We start from the raw sequence: 20,927 nt of genomic DNA, 5'->3' as shown, positions 1-20,927 counted from the left end.
TGGGGTCACTAGGAGTCAGATACAACTGAGTGACTTCACTTTCATGCATTGGAGAAGGAAATGGCAACCCACTCCAGTGTTCTTGCCTAGAGAATCCCAGGGACGGGGGAGCCTGGTGGGCTGCCATCTAAGGGGTCGCACAGAGTCGAACACGACTGAAGCGATTTAGCAGCAGCAGCAGCAGCAGAGATCTCTTCAAGAAAATTAGAGATACAAAAGGAACATTTCATGCAAAGATGGGCTTGATAAGGACAGAAATGGTATGGACCTAACAGAAGCAGAAGATATTAAGAAGAGGTGGCAAGAATACACAGAAGAACTGTACAAAAAAGATCTTCAGGCCCCAGATAATCACGATGGTATGATCACTCACCTAGAGCCAGACATCCTGGAATGTGAAGTCAAGTGGGTCTTAGAAAGCATCACTACGAACAAAGCTAGCGGAGGTGATGGCATTCCAGTTGAGCTATTTCAAATCCTGAAAGATGATGCTGTGAAAGTGCTGCACTCAATATGCCAGCAAATTTGGAAAACTCAGCAGTGGCCACAGGACTGGAAAAGGTCAGTTTTCATTCCAATCCCAAAGAAAGGCAATGCCAAAGAATGCTCAACTGCACAATTGCACTCATCTCACACGCTAGTAAAGTAATGCTCAAAATTCTCCAAGTCAGGCTTCAGCAATATGTGAACCGTGAACTTCATGATGTTCAAGCTGGTTTTAGAAAAGGCAGAGGAACCAGAGACCAAATTGCCAACATCTGCTGGATCATGGAAAAAGCAAGCGAGTTCCAGAAAAACATCTATTTCTGCTTTATTGACTATGCCAAAGCCTTTAACTGTGTGGATCACAATAAACTGTGGGAAATTCTGAAAGAGATGGGAATACCAGACCACCTGACCTGCCTCCTAAGAAATCTGCATGCAGGTCAGGAAGCAACAGTTAGAACTGGACATGGAACAACAGACTTGTTCCAAATAGGAAAAGGAGTACGTCAAGGCTGTATATTGTCACCCTGCTTATTTAACTTATATGCAGAGTACACCATGAGAAATGCTGGACTGGAAGAAACACAAGCTGGAATCAAGATTGCTGGGAGAAATATCAATAGCCTCAGATATGCAGATGACACCACCCTTATGGCAGAAAGTGAAGAGGAACTCAAAAGCCTCTTAATGAAAGTGAAAGTGGAGAGTGAAAAAGGTGGCTTAAAGCTCAACATTCAGAAAATGAAGATCATGGCATCGGGTCCCATCACATCATGGGAAATAGATGGGAAATAGTGGAAACAGTGTCAGACTTTATTTTTTGGGCTCCAAATTCACTGCAGATGGTGACTGCAGCCATGAAATTAAAAGACGCTTACTCCTTGGAAGGAAAGTTATGACCAACCTAGATAGCATATTCAAAAGCAGAGACATTCCTTTGCCAACAAAGGTCCATCTAATGAAGGCTCTGGTTTTTCCTGTGGTCATGTATGGATGTGAGAGTTGGACTGTGAAGAAGGCTGAGCGCTGAAGAATTGATGCATTTGAACTGTGGTATTGGAGAAGACTCGAGAGTCCCTTGGACTGCAAGGAGATCCAACCAGTCCATTCTGAAGGAGATCAGCCCTGGGATTTCTTTGGAAGGAATGATACTAAAGCTGAAGCTCCAGTACTTTGGCCACCTCATGCGAAGAGTTGACTCATTGGAAAAGACTCTGATGCTGGGAGGGATTGGGGGCAGGAGGAGAAGGGGATGACAGAGGATGAGATGGCTGGATGGCATCACTGACTCGATGGACGTGAGTTTGAGTGAACTCTGGGAGTTGGTGATGGACAGGGAGGCCTGTGTGCTGTGATTCATGGAGTCTCAAAGAGTCGGATACGACTGAGCGACTGAACTGAAATGAAGTGATCCAACCACATATACGAACCGAGCTACCCAAAGATGCCCAGTCCTTGCCCTAGGCAACAGGGATACAGTGGAGAATTATACATTTGAGGTCCCTGGAACTAATACAAACAAATAAATAAGGAAATTAAAGCTAATGATAAGAACTATTACCAAAAATAAGCTGAATAGTGGACTAGATAATTGCTGGGGGAGGAGATGAGTGTTTTAAGAATAGGGATCAGGAATAGCTTCTTAGAGAAAGTGACATTTAATATAAAATCGGAGGGTGAACCCCACTCTGAACATTTTCTGAAAGCATGTCTCAGCTAATCTAAGTTATATACCAACAGGATGGTAGAGAAGACCATGACGACAAGATTAGAACAATCAGTGTGAAAGGGAGTTTGAGGTGTGTAGACAAGTTAGGTAAGGGTAACTCCTTTTTCTGTGCTTGCCTTTCACCAATCATAGCACGGGTCCCAGCTCACTCCCAAACCCTGCTCAACCCTCTCCCAGGTTTGTGCCTCCAGATGTCAGAACTGGACCGTGCCTCTGGCTCACTGTTTGATGAGGATCCAGAATCTACGAGATCAACCTAGAGGATGAGCGTTTCTAGCCAGAGGACACAGGAAAAGCTATGAGGCAAGAACCAGCCTAACATTTCTTTGGAACTTTCAATCCGCTTGGAGCTTTATAAACAAGGGGAAAGTAATAGGAGACATGGATAGAGAAGCAGGCAAGGACAGAGCCACAGGAAGAGAACTGGATTTTATTACAAGCCAACAGGGAGCAAGGAGTCACATGACTGATTTACATGTTCACAAGATCTCATGGCTGCTATGCAGAGAATAAACTGCAACACAGTAGAAGAGGCTCTAAAAGTAGCCCAGGCAAGCAGCAGTGTGGCTTGACCCGGCTGGCCGCAGTAGTGTAGGGAGAAGTGAATGGATCTAGGGCATATTTTGAAGATGGATCCCTAGAACTTTTAACAGACATATATGTGGGGTGTGGAGTCATGTTTTGGCTTGGCAAAAAAAGTGGTGCCTTTTACTGAAATTGGGAAGACAGCATTGCGGAGGCATTCAGGGCTTTTCAATGAGCATATCGGTTTGAGATGCTCACTAGAGACACAAGATGTCTGTTAGGAAGTTGGGGCTCCTAGAAAATGTTGTGATGGATATATATAAATTGAGAAATTATCTGTGCCTAGATGGCTGGACCATAAAGAAGACTGAGCACTGAGGAATTGATGCTTTGGAATTGTGGTGATGGAGAAGACTCTTGAGAGCCCCTTGGGCTGCAAGAAGATCAAATCACTCAATCCTAAAGGAAATCAACCCTGAATATTCATAGGAAGGACTGATGCTGAAGCTCTAATACTTTGGCCACCTGATGTGAAGAGACAACTCATGGGAAAAGACCCTGTTGCTGGGAAAGATTAAAAACAAAACAAAAGAGGATGGCAGAGGATGAGATGGTTAGACAGTATCACTGACTCAAAGGACATGAATTTGAGCAAACTCTGGGAGGACAGAGGAGGCTGGCATGCTGCAGTCCATGGGTGCAAAGAGTCAGACATGACTTAGCAACTGAACAACAGCAAGATGGTCCTTAAAGCCATGGTATTCCCATCCTTGTGATGTTTTTTTTTTCACTGTATAATAAATAAACTGAATAATTCACCAAGGCATAAAGACAACCTAGGATGCCCCACAGCAGATGGCTGGCTTTGCCCCCGGGCTGGGCCTGCCTGTCTGGTTTGCGTGCACCTAACTTAAGAGCTCGGAGAAGGCAATGGCACCTCACTCCAGTACTCTTGCCTGGAAACTCCCATGGACAGAGGAGCCTGGAAGGCTGAAGTCCATGGGGTTGCGAAGAGTCGGACACGACTGAGCAACTTCCCTTTCACTTTTCACTTTCATGCATTGGAGAAGGAAATGGCAACCCACTCCAGTGTTCTTGCCTGGAGAATCCCAGGGACGGGGGAGCCTGGTGGGCTGCCGTCTATGGGGTCGCACAGAGTCGGACACGACTGAAGCGACTTAGCAGCAGCAGCAGCAGCAGCAGCAAATTAAGAGCTGCTTCTACAGGATGTCTTGCTGTGATTCCACATATAAAATTCTGTGACCCAGAGCCCTTTTTTCTTGGGAATCCAGTGTGGAAATCTGAAGAATGACATGTATTTAAAATATTTTTTAATGCATCTAAATGCTTATTTGGCTGATTAAAAAAATATTACACAGAGGGGAAACTTAAATAAGTAGATTAGGAGACCAAAACTAAACCCTTGTGTCGACAGGGCCATAGGTCACTCATCAGAGCTCTTTGACTTTGGGTTCAAGGCAGAAGGGCTCTATTATTAGACTTATTATTAGAAAATTCTATTATTATAGAATATTCAGAGACTGTTGGTTAAGTCACCCGATAAACTAAGCATCAAAGAAAGTAATAATAGAACTCCTAGAATTAAGTTAACATAAGACAATTTCACTTTACCCATTAAAATGTTATTAACTACTCTGTGACCACTGTGTTGACTTCCTGCTCTCAAGGGCTCCATTCTCAGCAGGGCAGACAGACCACACAGTGGGCCAGAGCTAGATGGAGGCACGAAGATGCCTTTTGAGTGAGAAGGTAATAGGCAGTTGCAATGAGAAAAGGTAAACTGCCCTACAGGGGATTTCTCAACACTGAGCAAAATCCTGGTTGACATACAAAACTTCATGTTCCATATGGAATGAAAAGTTAAGTTTTTACCTACGCACTATTGGTACAATTAAATGTTGTTAGTTGACACATTGTTTTTAGATGCCATTAGCATTTTTAGTGAAGTCTTCTAAGGAGATTTCCATCCCCCCATTCTCATTTATCATTTACCACATTTTCTGTGTAAATCTGAAAGATTCTGTGCTTAATTGGGCTTCCCTGGTGGGCTTCTGTCTATGGGGTCACACAGAGTCGGACACGACTGACATAATTTAGCAGCAGCAGCAGGCAGCTCAAACAGCAAAGAATCCTCCTGCAATGTGGGAGCCCTGGGTTCGATACCTGAGTTGGGAAGATCTCATTTTAGAGAGCAACAGTTAACTTTCCTTGCAAACTCAATCCTGCATTTCCTCATGGGAGTCACAGAAGAAGTGCAACATTAGCAGGAACAGAGGAGAGTAGGATTGCTGAGGAGCCCCCGATTTCCTTCTATCTCCAATCTGGAGAAGCTAGAAGGCTGGTGGTGGTGGTGGTTTAGGCACTAAGTTGTGTTCGACTCTTGCGACTCCATGGACTGTAGCCTGCCAGGCTCCTCTGTCCTTGAGATTCTCTAGGCAAGAATACAGGAGTGGGTTGCCATTTCCTTCTCTAGCTAGAGGGCTGCTCCTCTGATTAAAGGGACTGTGCAGCAGGAACTGACGTGCAGCAGGACACACCACACTCTGCTGCCACAGGGGGGATACCAGCCAGCTGGCACTCCAGTAAAGCTTGTTCCCAGCCACCTCTGATACCCTTTTGGTGCTTTCTCCTTCCTAAGAACCTATAGAAAGAAGATCACCCCACCTGCTTAGCCTGGGAGAAGCCAAGACACCTTGGCATTCTGGCCTTTTTGTTTTTTTCTCTCTAAAACCCCTCCCCTTCCCTTTCTTGAAAAATCTCTCTTTTGGAGTAGCTGGGTCCCAGATTTGCTGAGCCAGCCTGAGGAGGCTGAGCTAGATCAGCTCCAGGCTTTGGGGCACCTGTGCTCCCTCAACTGTCCTTTCCCCTCACGATGATGGCTGCATCTGATAAGTCACTTAAGCATTAAGATCCAAGAATCTGTTTGGTCTTTGGTTGTATATCATTTGATATGAACCAGTTCAGGCAGAGGAATTCTCCTTAGGATCTCACCTAACTGACTAGAAAATTACATTGGGGTTTGGGGCCAATGCCCTGCTGCTGCTACTGCTGCTGCTGCTGCTGCTGCTAAGTCGCTTTAGTCGTGTCCGACTCTGTGTGACCCCATGGACTGCAGCCTACCAGGCTTCTCCGTCCATGGGATTCTCCAGGCAAGAACACTGGAGTGGGTTGCCATTTCCTTCTCCAATGCAGGAAAATGAAAAGTGAAAGGGAAGTCGCTCAGTCGTGTCCGACTCTTTGCGACCCCATGGACTGCAGCCTACCAGGCTCCTCCATCCATGGGATTTTCTGGGCCAATGCCCTAATTGGTTATAAATCTGCCTTGCTTTTTTGCCCAGCATTGACCTGAGTGTGTATTTCCCTTGGGACCCTGGAAGAGAGAAGTGGCCGTGAGAGGGCAAGATTCCCTGTATCTTGAGATCCCCAGGCCAAAATCTCTATTAATAGCACTCTTTACTAGCATCTCCATTTCATTATTATCAACAGTCAGGCTTCTGAAGGGCTCAAGAAGTTACACACATTCTTTTAATGTTTGAACTTTAGATGAGTTGTTATAAAAGCACCTTTGTTCTGCATGATGCATTGTACCTGGATGAAAGAACTCATTCTAAAAGGAAAACACTGCCCTCCCCCACCATGCCAGAACCCATTGTTTGCCACAAAGGCAGCATCGACTTCAACAGGAGGTAGTAATCACATACATACACAATCATGACTCAGTTTGACTTTTTTTTTTAAATCTATGAGAGTCTTTAGTAAACCTTTTGTAATATTTTTATTCTTTACTACTGATTTCTATGGCATCGCACAAAAATGCCCCCCTGCTTTCCTCATTTCTCTGCATTATCCCCTGAGGTCAGTTTTATTTTAGGTGCTCAGTTCACAAAGTAAAACCAGGAAAGAAATCTGCCCATGTTTAGCTACAAAAATAATAGTTTCAAACCTGTTGTTCTGATTTCCTTCTTGGATGCTTTCTCATTGAGAATTACAGAACTCAGGCTCTAGTTACCGCAGCCACCTTCAGACTTCTGTCTGGAATGGACCTGAGCCCAGAGACCTTCCTTACCTTTAGTTGAACTAGATGCACATCCACATGCTTGCTGTCTGAGTCCTGCTGGACTGAATAAGTTAGGTCTCGGACCCTCTCCGAGGTCATCCGGAGCCAGGTCTCAATCTCAGGTAAGTGGAGGACAATCTTCCAGTCGGCTCCTGTATGCAATGGGGGAGGCTTTTCGTACTGCTGGTCGGGATCCATGCCTCTCATCACCTCTTCTCCTCCACCCTGCTCCACAGTGGGCGTCAAGTTGATGGCCATGGGCGAAGCATCAGTGGCCATGGGATCCAGGTCCTGTGACCTCAGAGGGGAAAGTGTCACGCTCATGGTTAACATGGAGAAGTCTAAACCTTACTTCTTTCCAAAACAGCTGAAAGGCAAGAGGAAAGAAGAGAGCAAAAGTCAGACAAGATTGCCAAATAAAGGAATGATACTTCACAGAAGAAACAAGATTTCTAAATTAAGCCAGCTTTCTAAATTAAGAAACCATAGCTCATAACAAAAACAGAAAGAGGTGCTTTGAGTTTCTACCAACTAGAACCAAGACTCTCAGCATAAAACAGGAACACAAAAGTGTACCGTATTGCCTACCCCAACATCCATTCTCTTCTTACTCCTTAATAACAAAATCCTAGTTTTCAGTTGTGTATACATTTGCCAAGAATTTAAAACTACATTCCCTGCCTCCATCGGAGCTTGCTGTGGTCATGTGGCTAAGTTCTGACCAATGAAATGCATGGTTTCTTTTAAGATAAAGTTGATTAGTTTACTAATGATCTAACTATATCATTTATCTTTCTTCTGTAACCAATTTGACATAAAATAACAGCTCAGGATCTTATACTTTAAACATTTTAAATAGGCATTATTTTTAGTTTCAGGAAAAACTTCTACTCGGGGCAATGGGTTCCTTGTCCTTTTCTAAGTCTTTTTCTAGTTCTATACATTCAAGTCAGTTTATAGCCTCATTTCCCCATAGATGAAAGGCAGCTGATTAAAATATGAAATGTGATTATAAGAAAGTAGCTATATTTCTTTATATGCTTAAGATTAACTTAATAACAAAAACAAAATTATTTTACCTATAAACATGGAGGGGGAATAAACAAAAAAGTTCCCAGTTTGACTTGGAATATGTAACATTCCATACAGGAACGAGCACAGGGAATAAAAAGACTTATTGAAATGACAAAAGCCTTAAGAATAAGTTATTCTTATGACATATTATTTCAGAAGCTTTCTAAAGCATACTCCCTCTCCCAATTTCTTGATTTTTAAAATTACATGATAAGGAGGTTTACAGATGAATTTTTGAAAACAAAGTTATTTGCAAAGAGCAAAATATTATGTTATAAGGTAAGTTTATCACATTGGTACCTGCCTTAGAGAACGGTTTTAGGCTTCAACAGCTTCCCTACACCTGATTGCAAGAGGGAGAAATCCACACCCCATATTTTTAACCACTCTCACATGCAGCCTTTAAAATAACAATAATACTAGACTTGACTGTTTTTAAAAAACTAACAGAATCCTGCTCAAACTCTTCCAGAAAATTGCAGAAGAAGAAAAGGTCTCCATCACCCTGATACCAAAACCAGACAAAGATGCCACAAATAAAGAAAACAACAGGCCAGTATCACTAATGAACATAGATGCAAAACTCTTCAACAAAATTCTAGCAAACAGAATCCAGCACACATTAAAAGGATCATACATAGTGATCAAGTGGGCTTTATCCCAGGGATGCAAGGATTCTTCAATATACAGAAATCAATCAACGTGATACACCATCTTAACAAATTGAAAGATAAAAACATATAATCACCTCAATACATGCAGAGAAAGCTTTTGACAAAATTCAATACCCATTTATGATTAAAAAAACCCCCAAAACTCCCCAGAAAGTAGGCACAGAAGAAACTACCTCAACATAGTAAAGGCTGTATGTGACAAACCCACAGCAAACATTATTCTCAATGCCAAAAACTTAAAGCATTTCCTCTAAGATCAGGAACAAGACAAGGGTACCCACTCTCACTACTATTACTCAACATAGTTTTGGAAGTCCTAGCCACAGCAATCAGAGAAGAAAAAGAAATAAAAGGAATGCAGATTTATAAAAGACGAAGTAAAACTCTGTTTACAGATGACATAATACTATACATAAAAAGCCTTTAAAAATGCCACTAGAAAATTACTAGAGCTAATCAATGAATATAATTAAGTCACAGGATATAAAAGTAATACACAAAATCCCTTGTATTCATATACACTAACAATGAAAAATCAGAGAGAAATTAAGGAAAAATCAATTAGAAGGTATCAAAATTTCACTGAGAGGGATAAAACTCCAGAAGAGTGAGCTTTCTTATGTTCAGTCACTCAGTTGTGCCCGACTCTTTGCAACTCCTTGAACTGTAGCCTACCTGGCTCTTCTGTCCATGTGATTTTCCAGGCAAGAATACTGGAGTGGAAATACTGGAGTGGAGAAGGGAGTGCCATTCCCTTCTCCAGGGGAATCTTCCCAACCCAAGGATCCAATCCAGGTCTCCTGTATTGCAGGCAGATTCTTTACCATCTGAGCTACCAGGTAATGTGTATTATTTACACCAGATATGTCAGTAAGACTTTCCAGAGGAATAAATATGGAAGATTCTTCCTTCTGGAAGTTTGCATATTAAGACTGATAACACAGATGTAGTTATATATGTAAAGGACAAACAGAATAGATTAAAACAAATAAAAACATTAAAGAACAATGTATTAACACCTTATGTGCATCACACAGAAGTAAAGGGCAAAGAAACCTTATATTCAAGCTGCAAAAGCAAAATTTTCCTGTATCTACCCTGTGACTCAGATGTTCAAGAATCTGCCTGCAATGCAGGAGACCCAGATTCGATCCCTGGGTCAGGAAGATCCCTAGGAGAAGGAAATGGCTACTCACTCCAGTATTCCTGCCTGGAGAATTTCATGAACAGTAAAGCCTGGCAGGCTACTGTCCATGGGGTTGCAAAGAGTCGGACATACTTGAACCACTAACACTTTTCAAAAAATTTCAACCTGCATGGGATGTTTCTATATTTAATTGATCAAACTGTAAAGAGAATTCCCATAACCCAGTAAAGCAAAGCAATACTTTACTTGAAGTATATTTCAACTTCTGTCCATTTGCTTGCCCTCACATACCAGCTTTGCCCCTGGGGAAGGAATACCGTATGTGTCATATCAGCAGAGCAAGCCCAGGAAGTGGCATAAAATTGATTAATTGCCCATTTTCATGGGAACTAATTACAATAAACATTTAATTTTCAATTCCAGTAGTTCACAACTAAATGTACCACCCATGGATAACCACCCTCTATTTCTGATTTTCACAAAATTACATCTGATTTCCAAGATAAATTAGTACTTAAAGGAAAACTGCCTCATATTGTAGAGATCTACAATAACAATTTTTATGTGCATTTTTCCTGCCCTTATCTCAACTAGTCAAGCTTGCTTTGCCATCAAATTAATTATTCTATTTGAATGCAAACAAATAGTAGGAAATTCAGCACAACTCTATACATTCTTTCAAATTCTAAGTTTTGTATTTTTCTTTTACAGGGGTTCATGCAATAAGATTCCTTTCCAGTCACAGATAAATTTGAGGCGGGGGGAAGCCAATAGACCACAACTTCTGATGATGCAAATGAAGCACTGATTCAAGCACATACGGATACCTATGCAGTTATAACTCTGGCTCTGAAGCTGTACCAGAGGAGTGATCAACCAGCTTTTTGGAACCCAATGACCTCCTGTTCCCCTCCCCCATCAAATGCTTATCTGTGGTCACCTTTCCAGCATTAGAGATAATACCACCTTTATCCCAGCAGCTGTTAAAAATAACATAGATCAAATCCTTTCCTTTCCATAAATCCAAAGAAGATTCAACATTTAAAGTGCAAGAGGCAAAAGCAGTAAGGATTTTAAAACTTAAAAAAAATTTTTTTGTGGGAAGGTTTTTCTCACCACACTCTATTTCTCATCCTACAGAAACTGAAGAAACATGCCATGGATTGCTCACTAACAAGGACTGCTGCTGCTACCTCCCTGACAGGCCACAAGTTTTCAGTCGAAACCTGACGTTAGCAGAATATATTCAACGTGAATAAGACATTTAAATAAGGAGTGTGTTCTTTGACCAAAGTAGGAAAGCAAATAGAGCAAAAAATGCAGCTACACACGCATCAAAACTGCCCACGTCTTTCTCCTATCTCTTGTGATTTCCTCTGTTAAATAAAAGAACAGAAAAGCCAGAAATCTGCTGCTGTACTCACTGTAAATGCTTTTGTCCCTAAAGGTCCTTCAGGATTAAGTGCCTGGCTCCTCCTCCTCTCCCCACTCGGGTTCTCTTCTTATAGCCAAACAAGATAAAGGTCCCTATCAGGGCTGCTTCATGCCAGCAGGACACTGGCGAGCCTGTAGAGGACCAGCTTCAAGCACTCTTAGTGTCCTAAGTCTCCAGCAGAGAGAGGGCTACTGCACTGTCCCTATTTGGAAGCTAATGTATAAGCTCCAGTCCTGTGCAGTCATAGGCTGGCCTTTTGAGACCAAGCAGCGATAAGGGTGCTGAGATAAAGGAGGTAGTTGCCAAAACAAGGATCACTATGCAAAAGAGTATTTGGGTGGACAGACCACACCCAGGCATGGTCCAGAAGAATCAAGACCATATGCCCCCAAATCAAGCAGTTTAAAGCAGGATAAATTTTTAAATGTACAAATAAATTAATAGTACTATAGCAACATAACCAGTTGACAAAGTCAATTTGAGCTAAATGCATTCATTCAGGCCCTCTCTCTTTTCTTAGGAAGAAACTGCTCTTCCCAAAACAAGAGCATCTTCATGTGTATAGTTTGAAAGGTGGTCTTACCATCATGTAAGTCAACCCCAAACCTAAATACTTACTGTCAATCTTCCTGTATGCTGCTTACTCCCCCCAAAAACAAGTGAGAGACTAAAGCATAAGTCTAGCCAAATTAACAAATCTGCTCACTACAAAGGACATGCTACAAAAGCTGAGGTAGAGAAAATTAAGTTAGGCATCACTAAGTGTCCTTTTTTCTTTTGCTTCATTTTTTTGCTTTCGTATTCTCATAATTACCCTTCACAGAACCTATTCGTAGAGACACTGAATTTTCAAAGAGGAAAAAAAGTTCCACTAGAATGCTTTGGTTTTTGTCTATGGCTAGCTCTCATGCTTTGACTGCATTATGGAAAAATAAATGAACTCAAGAGGTGCACCCTATATCCGCTTCCAGGACTCTGGAATTGGGCTCTGCAAAGAAAACACAAAACAAGCTTAATAAATGGTTTAATTAAATGTCTCGGCCTACCCAGATGAATGAGGCTCTAATTCATCAGCTAGTTTTAAATCTTGCTGCCTGTCTACCTCCCCAGCCTCTTGTGAGGTCAAGGATTGGGAAACTTTAAGTGGCTTTAAGTTCTTTAAGAGGAGAGCCAAAGAATTCCTACAGAATATTGTTAAATTTGTACTTTAGGGGGAAAAAGAGTGCCTTTTGTAAGATGTTCCTCAGGAAGTTTCCATCATTACCCACTCCTCCTTCTACTTGGCCCTCTTCTCCCAGCCCCAAGCCCTCCAGCACTCATCTGGGTAACGCTGTTTAGTGAGATCAGTGTGGTAACCTCAGATTAGGCTCACTTTCTAATCCTCCTACGTAACAGAGCAGCCTAAAAATGGATATCAGTGAGAAGAAACTCAAGCTTCAAGTACACAGGCTTAAGGAGTAGGGAGCGGGATGAATACAGCCTGTAAATAGTGGGGCCCAGACAGATTTCTATAATTTAAAAGACCTTCTTGGTGTTATCACTGATGTTCTCCCGCATCCTTTTCCCCTTTGATATATCCTTTGTGTATGGCTGTCCCCTCAAGCAAATGGCTGATTACTACCTACTAATCACACAGACCATGAGCCCTCTCCTGGGTCACTTCTCAATCACTGCTAACTCCCTCACCCAGAGCATGGGGTCTTGTGTCAGCCATAATACACATCATCAATCATCTTCCTTGCTTAACCCTTCCTCCCGCCCTGCCCCCACCCACCTCCTATTGTTTAGATCCTCTTCCTGTGGCATAGACACCCAGACTGACTCAGTTAGTCATCACACCTCCCGTGAGTTCCTTCCATCACTGCAGCGGTCAGTTCCTGTCACTCAGAGATTTGGTTGGCTACTTCACTCCACTTGGGGTGGGGTAAGGAGCACGAACACTCATCAGCTGCGAATAGTGCCCACAGTCATGAATTTGTGGATCTGAACTCAGGGATGCTAAAGAGTATTCATATGTCTTACCCCCACCCCAGGTGCTAATAATCACCTTTAAGCATTAGGCAGCCATCTTTCTGTTTTTCAAGAAATTGTCCTGGGGAGAACTGGATTTGTAAAACTAATACATAATTCATATAGTCATTACTTTTGTCAATGCTGTTAATACAAAGAAAATGAAACAAGATTTATATCAAACCAACTGACATTACTGAGAATCAACTATATATAAAGCACTATGTGTATATATAACTCATCAGATTTACTTTCAAGGAAATTATAATTAATGGAGACAATTTCCCTCCCTCCACTCTCCCCTTAGACACACACACACACGTGCACACACACTCATCTACTAATACCTTTAACATAGGCAGAATGTGGGCAAACAAAGCCCTGTGGGGACCCTGTGGGGTGGCATTAGTCCTGGATAGAGGAAAGATAAGGAAGAACCTGAAGAGGGAAACATTTGAGATAGGCTTGTAAAAGTGGGTGTGATTTAGATGGGCAAAAATACAAGGGAGATGGGGAAAGAATTCCACCCTAGGGGAAATACTTGGACAAAGACACCTCAACATCAAGAATTGGGGAGAATCAGCAAATAATTCAGTGTTGAGAGGAATTGGGAGCTTGATGGAATGGGAACCAGAAACAGATAAGACTACAAGGTAATCTCCAGCCGTGTTATAAGAACACTTTGAACACCGTACAATGGAGTTTGGAATGAATCTCACAGGGATCAGGAACTCTGAAAAGATTACAAAAGAAGAGAGATAGAATTACAGTTGTGTGCTAGAATGAGACAGGAAAATCAATATACAAACTCTTATTTACCAAGAAAATTAAATGAGAAAGAAGCATTATGAGGGAATGAACATCTTTTTCATGCAAACTTCATCGATATAAAATATAATATTAAAAATTTCTTTATACCCCATAAAAATCAGAAAGAGAGACTGATTGAGACAGAAAGACTACAAGTCTAACTTTTAGATCAGAGTGATTAAAGGAGTTCTGTGCTCTGTTCTACCTACTCCATTAAATATAAAAGAGTTCCCCATTTTTAGCTCTCTATTAACCCTAGCATTATATATCTGAAGTGGAAAAATTTGGGGGATCATTTCATGCAATGTTTTACTTTTTTCTTATTATAAAATTTTTTAACTAATTAAAAAGTAACAGATAGTAATTCAAACATTATAAAAATAGATAATATTGAAGTTAAATCTCCTCCTCTATCCCAATATTCTCATCCCCAATCAATAAGTGATAAGAAGCTATTTATCTTTTGTGTCCTCAATATATAAAGTAGAAAGGAAATGAACCCTAAAAGAAAAGTTGTCTTTAAAGATTCTGAAGCCTAAATTAGTCAGTTATCTCTATTAATGAAGCAGTATAGAAATGTTGGCTAATTTAGTGTTTATTTACCAGGTACTAGCATGAATTCTACAAAAAGTTGTCACTGACAAACTGAAAGAATGCTGGGCAATTTCTGCAAAGAAACAGCCAACTGAATATATGTATCTAATTTGGCTCCTTCTAAGGCAATGGCACCCCACTCCAGTACTCCTGCCTGGAAGATCCCATGGATGGAGGAGCCTGGAAGGCTGCAGTCCATGGGGTCGCTGAGGGTCGGACACGACTGAGTGACTTCACTTTCACTTTTCACTTTCATGCATTGGAGAAGGAAATGGCAACCCACTCCAGTGTTCTTGCCTGGAGAATCCCAGGGATGGGGGAGCCTGGTGGGCTGCCGTCTATGGGGTCGCACAGAGTCGGACACAAATGAAGTGACTTAGCAGCAGCAGAAACCTCACTAACACTACTGCAGTGGGGTTTTGGTTTGAAATTTAAGTATAAACACTCAAGAATGGGAGGAAAAACAGTAATATTTTTAGCAGCTGAAAATCAAATGAATAAATGATAAATGCCTCAGCCAACCCAAGAAAACAAAATCCTAAACCAGTGGCACAGAGAGTAAAGAACCAACCTGATTTTACCTTCGAATTCTTTAAGTATTCTGAAATTGGTGGAGCCAAGATACCTCTGGCATTGGGGATGGAAAAGTATTTAGTGAAAAATTAACTTTACCCAAGAAAAGTCTGGCCTTTGTTCCAACTCCTGAGAGGTAGCCTCTAAACTTCTGGAATTCCCTGAGTGATAGGATTATTTTTGTTATTCATGGTGGGCCCTCAGACAACACCTGATAGTCTACACTAACAAGGTGATGCATGATGGGAGCTAACCACACAGAAAGACCATTAATGCACTTAGAGGGTTGGGGCCTTGAGCAACCATATGGGCAATGATTCATGCCTAAGTAATGAAGCCCCAACAAGAATTATCAACACTGAAGCTCAAGCAAACTTCCCAAGTCGGCGATACTCTGTGAGTATGGTTATACACCAAGCACAAGAGGTAATGCGTCCCTAAGGACATGGACGCTTTGTATTTGGAAATTTCCCAGTCCCAGATTCCACCCTATGTTTCTTCCTTTGGCTGGTTCTGATTTGCACCCTTCTGCTAGAATAAAACTACAATCATAAGTATAGTGCTTTCCTGAGTTCTGTGAGTTGATCTATCAAATTATACAATCTAAAGGAGTCTGTGAGAATCTCCAAATTTATCATTATCTGGTCTGAGTGAGGACAGTCCTGGGGACCCCAGAGCCCACAGCTCATGTCAGAAATCTTGGGCAAACTAGACAGTCTTGAAGAACTCTACCCTTAACCTCAAGTTTTGCCTAACTGTGGGTAAAGAAGCAATGATATGTTGAGAAGATGAATTCTGATTGAAAAATGTTTAGAGACATTAGAATTTTAGGTCTTTCCTTACTCTGTGTTGCTGGGTAGTTGCACTCACTCCAGTTCTAGATGTTTATTCTTCAGAAAGAATCAAAGGATCTCTGGACTTAGGGACTCTGGGCAGTTGAATATAGCAGTACCTTGAAAATAAGGGAATTAAGTTAACAGGCATTTGGAGTGCTGAGACCCCAAGTCCTCCTCTGCAACTTGACTCTCCAAAGCCTTTATCCTCCATTTAGGAGACTACAGACACCTCCCTGACCCCCGCAAGTAGATCTGATCAGTCCAAGAAGACACAATACAAAAATCTGGCACATCCAGATCACCATACAATGACAGTCAGGCCTACCCACACACTCTGAGATTCAATCAGCTTTCTAGTCTCCTACTCCTAAATATGATCAGGCAGTTAAGGACTAGCAGAAATTAAAGAAAAACTCGAATTTGGATAACAGTCCCAAAGGAAACAAACAAAAAACTTCAACCTGGAGGAAAGAGACTATGCAAGGAGAAGATGATTTGGTGAAAAATAAAAATTATCAGAGATAAGATATTATATCCATGAAACAAAAACAGAATCTTATTTTTAAAAAAATAAGAAAATATAGAAAATATTAGAAAATATAGAATATATAAAAATAAGAAAATATAGAAAAAAGAACAATTTGGAAAAATAAAAACATGATAGCAGAAAGAGAAATTTTAATATAATGGCTGGAAATAAAGTTGAGGAAATCTCACAGAAAGTAAAGCAAAAGATAAATAGACAGAAATTAGGAGAGGAAGATAATCAGGGACCAATCCAAGAGGTCCAAGAATAGGAGTCCCTGAAGGTGAAATGAAAAAGAAAGGAAAATATCATTAATAAAAATCTTATAAGAAAATGAAGGACATGAGTAAGAAGACCCACTCAGTGTATGAAAATAGACACACAATAGGACACTTTATTGAAATCCAGAAAACTAGGAAAATAAAATTTGGGTTAAAGGTAGAGGCATATACAAAGAATTATAAATTAGATTAATTTAGATCTCAATAGTAACTATGATATTGTGATTTATGGTAAGAATATCTATTTTGTCTTTATCCCCATTTCTGGCATAGAGTTCCTAAAACTCTGGGAATGTCCAAAACACAATAGCAAAGAGATCATCTTTCATTATAATATTTGTTCTTTTGTCCTTCTTCCTGAACTAGCTCCAGAACCATAATGGTGAAAGGAGTGTCTTGTTATTCTTAAAAGTCCCTTTCAACCACACCTGAGTTTACGTTAATGAGGTAACTTTCAGAAAGGATGGGGGCTGATTGCCAGGGAAACCAACCAGATTAAGACACTGGAACTTTTGGCCCCACCTCCCAACTTCTAAGGGGGAGAGAGGGGCTAGAGGTTGAATCAAACACTAATGCCTATGATTTAATTAATCATGACTGTGCAATAAAGCCCCATAAAAACCCAAAAGGACAGGTTTTGGAGAGCCACCAGATTGGTGAACAAGAATGCAACCACAGGCTAGGTGGCTGGTACATCCCAAACTCCACAGAGACAGATGCTCCTGTGCTCAGGACCCTCTGGACTTTGCCCTGTGTATCTCTTTATCTGGCTGTTCACTTGTATTCTTCAATAACCTTTGTGACAAAATGATAATCTAGTAAGTAACCTGTTTTCCTCAGTTCTGTGAGTGGTTCTAACTAATTAACCTGAGGAAGGGATTGTCTTATAGCCAGTCAGTCAGATGCACAGGAAGACAATATGGATTTGGAACTGGCACCTGAAGTGAGTAGTGAGAAGGGGACAGTCCTGTGGGCTGAGCCCTTAACATGTGGAATCTGATACTAACTTCAGGCAGACAGTGCCAGCACTAAGTTAAATTACAAGACACCCAGCTGATATCACTGAGTTGTTTTGTGTGGTAAAAACCACACACTCAGCAATGCCAAAAGTGAAGAAGATTATTGAGAATGGAAGAGACAGGCAGAAGTGTGTTTTTCCATAATAGCAACATTGGAGACTAGAAGACAATTATTTTCCTCAAGAAGAAAAAAGAACTCTAGCATATAATGGGATACCGAGAATAAAACAGTTTGATTTAAAAAAAAAATCAAATGTGAGGACAGGATAAGAGACTAGTCTCTTCACATTTAAGTTCACAAGAACAGAAACCTCCCACACACTTTTCTCAAGAGATACCAGTCTCTTTGGTAGGTACTCCACCAAAACAAAGAGGTAACCAAGGAAGAGGAAGTTAAAGGATGCAACAAAAAGGAAACCTATCACCCCAGGGTGGTAAAAAGGAGAAATTTAAGGATGCCGGCCATATACCAGGGCAAGGAAGGCATCCAATCCAGACTGGACCAGGTCAGAAGGCTCTCAAAAAGACTTCTCCAAACAGATGACAATGAAAGAAACCCTGATGTGAATGAATACAATAAGAAGAGATTTGTTGATCTAGCGGAGCACTGGAGATTGAATTAGAGACAGTTCAATTAGAGACACAGAAAACTAAGCAAATAATAACAATAAACTCTAGAAAAAAATTAAAAGGTGTATAAAATAGAATAGGAATTATATTATTCTATGTGGTTTAGCTAAAAATTGCATTTACATATTCTTAATAATAACACTAAATGTTGATGTAATCCAAGTCACAACATGTTTTTGCATGAAGAACTGGGGGTAAGAATTGTGTGTGTGCACCCATGGGCATGTGTGGCCTTGTGAGAGAAAGTAAGAGAGGGATGGAATGGGGAAACAAGCTAAATAAATTCTTATCTTTCATAGTGAGAAGTCAATAGATAAAAGTAAGAGAAAAATACTCAGGAAGTAGTCATGCCATTCTATTGTTCTAAGACAAAGGTACTTACCAAAGAATCAGCTGACAGATGAAAATGGTTGCCTCTAAGAATTGGAAATGGAAAAGAAAGTCTAGAGGCTGCTGTTTATCCAAAATCCCCAAGCTACTTGACTCTAAACTATTTGTGTATAAGCATACAAATTTAAAATACCTAGATTAAAAAATAAAAGTGTTTCTTAATTGCAGGACAGGGTTTTAATCGACTCAGGTACATTGAGAATTTCCAAATAAGGAATAGGAATATATGACTTATTTGACTATGAAAATGATTACTTTTGTTTGCTTGTTCTGGGTAGAGAATGCCACAACACTGGACAGGGTACTCAGTTACAATGCTAAGTTTAAATTTGTGCCTACCCACCTGTTAAAACACCCTATTTTAAAAGACAAAATGCTTATTGTGACTCAGTTCAATAATAAGGTTATATTTGTTTCATTCAAATAATTCCTTTAAGTACGTGCTTCCTATAACTAAACCTTATCTCATGATGAAAGCCACAGATTAAGGGACCAAGCTGAAGATAAGGTTATTTCATTATTTGTCCCAAGAATAGATATGTTCTAGAGTGAATAACTATTATTTCTGACAACAACTGAATCAGACTAAAATACAAAATCATGAACTGAAGCCAGATCTTTCAACTAATATTACATTTGTTAGTACCATTCATGCTGCAACTTGAGAACACATCAAACAACTGCCCCACAGTACTATTCTTTCATCAACAGAAGGCATTTTACAGGTGATGAACTCTCATAAAGACCAAGATTTTCAAAAGCATTCTTTCCTATTCATTATTATTTCCTATTCACCCTAACTTCCCAGACATGCAAAAAAGATTTTCTTTAGAAGATTCTAATGTCAGATTTAAAAATACTAATGGAGACAGTAAGAGCTCTTAATATTTAATGGTCTGATGTGATCACAGATTCTCTCTCTGAATGTTCTTTAATACAGAAAGAATAATTAAAGGTCTGGTATTATATCTGCTTTTCAAAGAAACAATTTCAGCAAGGTAAAATTTTTTCAAATATTTTACAATGGTTTTGCTTAAAATGAATCAAGTTTATTAAGTACTGTTAAGTATTTCTGTCCATCCAGTCATCTAAATTGAAGATTGGTATCCCTGATAAAGTATGACTTGCTCCAACATGAACTGTTGCTTTAAAAAATAATTTCTAGAATAAATAAAAGTTCTACATTATGGACCTGCAAAGAAAAATAAAATATATATTTCTAGTAAAAAAGAGATAGAACAAAAATAAATAGGGGCTTGTACTATGTATGGGTAGGCAATAAAAGCATAGGGCATGGACAAGCTTAAGCTTTTTTCTTAATGAATTATTCATTCTCTTGCTTAAGAAAATAAATAGCAATAATAGAAAGTGCTGAGTAACAGCTAATGGCTTAAAAGCCTCTAAAAAGAACCTGGCAGATCCTTTAAGGACTCTAGAAACTTAGATTGAATACTACCAGATGCTCTGTCAGATCTTCCCTTCAGGAAACAGAAAAAAAATATTTTATCTTTTAATGTAGGTTGTCTCCTCTAAATCCCAGGGAGTACAAGGGACAAAATGCTGAATATTATAACAGATCAACCTATACTCTCTCCCAACTGCTTGGGAGCTAAAGCCTAATAAGTTGAAAGCAAAAACCCTCCAGCCCTTAGATTTTATCACTTACCACTAACAAAGTTTAGCTGTGCTGTGGGAAGAGAGCAGCAGGTTCCCAGAGAGGTCATCATTTCCAAACCTTTCACTTCTTGCTCTCCTTAGTAAGTCTTGGATAAGACTTTATCATCAAGCACATGAGAATCTGGCAGTCATCCAAGACTCAAGGGTCATCCAGATGCTTTAAAGCTAACTAAGCGCTTTATTTTAATTTTTCCTATCTTTCCTTCTTAGCAACAGTTAAAATTCATAGGACACTCCTAAACAGTTGTTTCTTCTCCATCAAGCAGAAAATCATCTTTGTATAATTTTTCAATTAAGACTTCATGATCATATAATACATCACATGACACAGCTATTTTGGGTCTTACTTAGTCATTTACAGCTAAATACAAATGAATCTCAGACATATTATGCCTGTCACAGCTTCTGTTCATTGTGCCCTTTGCCCAGATCC

General features: G+C 40.2%; 1 protein-coding gene across 4 annotated transcripts in view; it reads right to left on the bottom strand.

Annotated features, from left to right (window-relative positions):
• The window catches only part of AKAP6 (A-kinase anchoring protein 6), a 657,364-nt gene that overhangs the window by 440,073 nt on the left and 196,364 nt on the right, over nucleotides 1-20,927 (bottom strand). For all 4 annotated transcript variants that reach the window (XM_055555598.1, XM_055555599.1, XM_055555600.1 and 1 more), the window contains one exon: nucleotides 6,828-7,185. In XM_055555598.1, the coding sequence (XP_055411573.1) occupies nucleotides 6,828-7,151 (324 nt within the window). In that variant the 5' untranslated portion in view covers nucleotides 7,152-7,185. The remainder of the gene's footprint in view (nucleotides 1-6,827; nucleotides 7,186-20,927) is intronic.

This window comes from Bubalus kerabau, chromosome 19 (genome assembly GCF_029407905.1).
Source record: "Bubalus kerabau isolate K-KA32 ecotype Philippines breed swamp buffalo chromosome 19, PCC_UOA_SB_1v2, whole genome shotgun sequence".
In the NCBI taxonomy this organism is placed as follows: Eukaryota; Metazoa; Chordata; class Mammalia; order Artiodactyla; family Bovidae; genus Bubalus; species Bubalus kerabau.
Note: the sequence above shows the minus strand (reverse complement) of the source record. Positions and strands in the feature narration are given on the sequence as shown.